This window comes from Monopterus albus, unplaced genomic scaffold (assembly GCF_001952655.1).
Source record: "Monopterus albus unplaced genomic scaffold, M_albus_1.0 scaffold209.1, whole genome shotgun sequence".
Lineage (NCBI taxonomy): Eukaryota > Metazoa > Chordata > Actinopteri > Synbranchiformes > Synbranchidae > Monopterus > Monopterus albus.
The window spans coordinates 579,085-585,041 of NW_018128089.1; the positions used below are offsets into that span (position 1 = coordinate 579,085).

At 41.5% G+C, this 5,957-nt stretch overlaps 1 protein-coding gene across 1 annotated transcript in view; it reads left to right on the plus strand.

The window, feature by feature from the left end:
* The window catches only part of dennd1a (DENN/MADD domain containing 1A), a 26,091-nt gene extending 21,039 nt beyond the window's left edge, over positions 1-5,052 (plus strand). Inside the window, exons 20-23 of the mRNA XM_020618700.1 lie at positions 497-561; positions 1,091-1,228; positions 2,253-2,496; positions 2,860-5,052. Of these exons, the coding sequence (XP_020474356.1) occupies positions 497-561; positions 1,091-1,228; positions 2,253-2,496; positions 2,860-3,900 (1,488 nt within the window). The 3' untranslated portion in view covers positions 3,901-5,052. The remainder of the gene's footprint in view (positions 1-496; positions 562-1,090; positions 1,229-2,252; positions 2,497-2,859) is intronic.
* The last annotated feature ends 905 nt before the right edge of the window (positions 5,053-5,957 follow it).

Sequence of the window (5,957 nt, forward strand, 5' to 3'; positions counted from 1 at the left end):
GAATCAATATAGACTAGCTATTTTTCAGTGACCTTTATAATCTAGGTTTTGGGTTGTTAAATGAAATCCTCAATGGTTTACCCTTCTCCGATGCTTCACTCAGCAGCGTAACAACAGCATAACTGTACTGAAAGTAAGGAGCCTGATCATTCATAACAGAGACCAGTAAAAAGTTTGCCACAGAAAATAACTGAGGCCTTGTGTGATTTTAAAAGCTGTCTGTGGAGATTACCTTTCACGACAAGACCCACATATTTGTTAAAAATGTTGCCTCACAAGCTTCAAATGAACAGAGTTTTTTTTACAGCATCTGAAGTAATTAGCAGTCAGCTGTTTGTGCGTGAGATCGCCATGTGAGCTCTGTGATTTCTTTAGAGTCTGCCACCTCTTTGCTTTTTATGGAGATTGTGTGCAAGCATTAAGTAAAAGGGAACAACAGGAGGTAGGTATGCTACATATGTTTTCTTCTTATGTTTTCATATTATTTATTCTGCAGACTCGGCCACCTGTATCATTGAAGAGACCAAGCAGCAATGTGAGTCTGGAAAGCAGCATTGACCAGTAAGCCTACCGCCATTATATTCAATATATCCCACTGTCTGTAATGCACTTAAGAAATTAAATTCACTATTTGTATTAAGGTGGTGGTACAAGGATAGAAAGGGATTCTTTGCAGTTCCAGAGGAGAGGAGGAGGAGAGCAAGAAGTGTAACATTACAAGCCCATACTTAACATAATGTGTTATGTGCTTCCTGTAGCTGCTTTTCAGTAAAAGCCATTCAGTGTTGCTAACATACTGCAGGTGCTTCCATACTGTTCAACCTTCTCTGTGGTAAAAATGAAATTGTGTTCTTACTTGTGAAAATCGTCATGTTAGTCTAACATGCAGTTTATATGTAAATTACTCTACATTAGTGATATTCTTTGACAGATAATGAATACAGTTATTGAGCAGTTGTACTGTTAGCTGTATTGCGGCTAAGTACTGCCACAGTGGGACAAATGTCACCCAGGATTCTGTTTTTGGATTTAATAAACATGTCTTTAATGAGCTGTAAATTCCCCGATGTCTGTCTTCTCCTCACTGTAGTTCTATCCGTCCTGCCCGTCACTACACAGTCTTTCTTTCTGAAGATTCATCCGGAGACGAGCTCCAGCATGACAGTGACTCCATCTCTGGGTTTCCTGACAGCTTTCTCTTCTCTGTCCCTTTTGATTGGTCACGTCTGTACGCATCTCTCTGATTGCCTTTGCGCTGTTTACTACTTAATAAGCCTTTCTCATCTCATCTCTGTCCTATTTGCTCTCTTTTCCTTCTATTAAAATGTGTGTGCATGCATGTGTGCACGTGCCTGGTATCGCTCACACTGTGGGGACTTGCCCTTTTATATCGAGACCAGTTGCTGATGTCCACCATGTAAATAATTGAAGAGGATGATGACTTGGTTTAAGGTTGGGTTGGGGTAAGGTTATGGTTCGGCAAGTAGTGGTTATGGTTAAAGTTAGGGCAAGTCTTCAGGAAATTAGTATAAGTTGATGTAAAGTCCCCACAAGGAATGAAAACAAACATGTACATATGTTTTAAAGCTTTACATTCCATAATTGTTATTTTGTTTGTTTGTTATTGCGTGTTAGTGAAAAAGGTCTTCATAAGCCAAAAACTCAACCTGGCCCCAGTCTCTCAATTTCAGGTAAAGGGAATGGTCAGTTTTGATTGGGTCTGACAGAGCTTTGTGATACAATGAAATATGAATACCACAAGGTAATAATGATTTGTCAAGCAGCAGAGCTTCTCTAACTTTTTCCACTGAGATAGCTATGTCTATAACATCTGTTTGTATTATTTATATTTATATTGTATTTTGCAAGCACTCTTGCAAGTCAGTGAGCAAGACAGCTGATCTAGTTGCTGAAGGTTCCAAAATTGTCATGTACAGAGTTCACTGGATTAGCCAAAATGGGACCCACCCATCAGGTTGTTATTTTAACTTTAAATGGTTTTTCAACTGATTTTTCCATAAAATCTGCTGTATCATGTTAATACATCAGTAGCATGATAAGAAATTATCTGGTTAAAGTGCAGGGACAAGTACAGCATGCTAGCCACAAACTTTGCAAAAGCACTTTCTAAGATGAGTCTTGAAGCAGGTTTTTTTTATTGTGGATAAAAGGTTGAGTAGAGTATTTGACCTATGAAGACCTCTAGTGTGTGAGAGAAATAACTAATCATAAGTCAAACACTGTTCCATCAGACCACAGCCTTACCGCTGCTTGAAGGAGGTTGAGATGATAGAAGGGGATGATCCTAGTTTTGGGGGAGAGAGTCACACTGCCCCACCCAGCCCAGTTGAGAAGTTCTCCAATGTCAACCTGCTTGGCGATATCTTTGGCTGCCACGACGAGCCCGACAGCCAACCAATTACCTTGGCTAAAAGCCTTGAGGACCTGAGGACTCCTAAAGACTCTGAGGAGCTACAAGCCAAGTTTGCCTACCAGGTCAGAGGTCCAAATGTTCTTTAGCCAGAAGTTGTTCAATACTTTTTCAGTAGTGTTGCTTCTTAAAGACAACATTTAATCCAGATTCCAGATGTGGTCCAGATGTTTCAGATTATGTAAAACCTCAGATTTGCAAATGACCAGGAAAATTGTTGTTGTTGTTCATGGTCCTAAACTTTCATCTAGTACCACTGTCATGTTTAATTGGGGTTGTGTTGAATTGCACATTCTCTTGAGATCTGAATGAATTGTCATTTCTGAACTCATAGTATGTATTTTTCCAGCAACATTAGTGAAGCACTCGGACTTTTTCTTTTACTTTGCAATAGCACTTAAAATCTGAATTATTTCTTATGTTTGCAGCGGATAGACCTGAGTGTTAGTGAGCACTCACAAACACTTCCAGGTCTCAAGCTCTCCAACCCCTACAACAAGCTATGGAGTATAGAGCAGGATGAGACAGCCTTGCCCATTTGTGTACCTCCTACTTGTGATAGACCACCATCTCTCCAACGTCCTGTGCAGACAGAATCCCACTCCCCAAGCCATGAAATCCCAAGCCTGGCCCCTGACCCTTTGGAGCCTTCCACCCCTGGCAATATCACCATACCACGGCCCCAAGGAAGAAAGACGCCTGAGCTTGGTACTGTTCTAGCACCGCCTGTGGCTCAGTTGCGCTCTAAACCAGCAGGAACTGGTGAAGGCAGGACTACATCAGGGGGACAGGAGTTTAGGCAAGCACTGAGCATGAGCACAGATGGAAACAGTATAGACCTGTTAAGCCTTCTAGACCCCCTTAACAACTCAGTGCAAATCAGTTCCACTTCAGGAAGTGATGGTGTTGATATTAGTATGTCATCATCTTCCTGCAAACCAACACTACCACCCATGTCTTACCCACAGAGCTTGCCTCCTTACCCAGTGCATCCTCACATATCACTCAACCCTTTTGTCCATTCTCTGCAGCACACAGCTGCTCAAATGCATTACTCACCAACTATAAGTGGGAATCCTTTTAGTGCAGTCTATAGGCCTCCCCCAGGCTCTTACTTACAACCTCCACCCCAGCCACAGCCTTTGTCTACACTACCAGGGCTCTACAGGCAGCATTCTCCAGGCAGTTCAACTCTACCACCCAGCTATGGACTGCTCCAGCCAGCCGTCCCCTCCTCAGTCACCTCCCTGCCTCACTCTTCTGCCAGCAGTAATACCCTTTCCAGCCTAGCAGACTCCAAACCTGTCTCCAGCGCAACCATGAACGTACTGGCAAAGACACTTCATGCTGACAGAGACAGCCAGAAGACTCAGGATCCTTTTGGGGACCTGCTGACTATAGCCAAGCCAGCTGCACCCCAAAAAAAGAAGGTGGAGGATCTTCGGAGGAGGTGGGAAACATTTGACTAAAACCTGTGAACATGCACTGTCAATCTCCAAACTTCCCTCACTACTGTATCAGGGCCTTCTGTTGCAGTTACTGACACATTAGCTCAGATACACTCTTCTGCCTACACAACTCACAATTGTAGAAGAATAATATCTTAAACTGAGATTAAAGCCATGCTGTAGAATGCAACCTTTACACCAATTTTTAATTTGATAACTTCTGAGTTACATTCACGTGCATCATTAGCTAGCTAGCTAAAATTAGTTGCTAATTAAGCTTAAAACTTTTTGCTTACATTGAAAGGTGCTTTCAGGCAATAAGCAGATGCTGTTGTGAACCGAAGTTAAGCAACAGTGTACAGAAGAGACAGGATGTACGCAAGTGTCTCATGAACATGGAATGATTCTTAGCCACTGCTTTGTCACATCACTTTTGTCAAAAAAAAATTCAACTTGCTGCTGCAGCTCATCAAGACCATGGCAATAGTAGAAACTTTATAGATGAAAAGAGTAGTTTTCATTGATACTATGGGAGTCCGCCTGTCCTATGCTGGATTCACTGGGTGTACCCACACAAGTGGGATTCACAAGAAACTATGGATGCATACATGATATGAAAGATAACGCTAAAGTACAGTTTTACTGTGTCATAGTTGACTTCTTCATTGAAGTAACCTGATATAATCAACCCTTTGTTTGCTACAAATTGCTCTTCTTCTGTTGGACCTCTGACAGAATACCTACTCAAGGTTGTTGCCCTCTGTGGTTGATCCAAGCATCATCTCATTCAGAATTAAAACATACTTGCCATTATCCCTAGTAAACACAGGTGTCAAGTCAACCAGTACTGAAATCTTAAGGATTAAAATCTAAAATAAATTCTTTCATTATGAAAATACAGTTTGTAAGTGGTGTTTTCATGTATGATGAAAACATTTTATGGCCATGCCCGTTGTTTCTTCTACTCTTGTGTGTTGTTAAATGGAGTACAGAGATGATGTATCATTAACTGCAAAAGGTCCAGTTGGTAGAAATGGTCATGTGTTGACGGCAACACACACCCCCCTCATGCCCACTGCCATCTGCTTCGCTGCTGACCATTGATGAACAGCAGTGTGCATCTGGTGAATAAATGGAGCATGTGGACTGTCCCATCAGCCCACAGTACTCGGACTCGGCTGTAGCCATCTGAGGATTGTCTTTTTTTTTTTCTCTCTGTCATTCTATCTACAAAATAGCACGCATAGCTGGCCTTGCTTTAAGATGTTCAGATGCCAGCTGTTTTCAGCCACTCACTAACAAACCGCCATCAGTTCTTTGCACAGCACCCTCTCATGCCATATGTCTTTAATGGCACCACATTAGCGTGATGCTCGCTATAGCTCAGTATAGATTTGTGACTTTAAAAACAACAGGCAGTATTTTCTGAAAGAGGACATATGTTAGTCAAATAAACATATGTCTTAAAAATGTCAGCCTCTACAAGTAGCTTGTATTATTACTAGTAGTTAGTCTGCTTTAGCTGACTGACATCCTAATGGCATTATAGTACTGTAGCCTCAAACTGTGGTGCATCTCAGTCATGCCATCACCTCACCTAGTTTTTGGTAGCTTCTTCATACACAGTGGCGTTATTGGCTTTCTTGATAAGTCCCATGTTTGACTTCTCTCACCGATCTGAGAAATATGTTACCTCCTACTGTTTTTGTTACTGTCCATAAAATTATTTTTAACATTGCATCTAATTATAGTACATGGATTTTGAAACACTTCATTCTATAATCTGTTGTTTTTAAACATCTCTTTCATCCTTTTCAGCTGCTGATATATGCACTCTAATTATTTCCTTCGGTTGGATTTTGCCTTAGTCCAGTTGTGCTTGATAACAGTGATGACTAGTGAGTTACAGGCTTACAGTACAGGTACTCAGAGTTTTGCTGCCACTTTTTATGTCAGCTGTTCTTCAACAACAGAAATAGTGTGGCTGTCACACCTTGTCAGCCTTTACTGCTTTCCCAGTGATCTTGGGGTGTCCATATGTGGTGAATGCCAAAAAGTCCTAATCGCTTCCAAGTGCT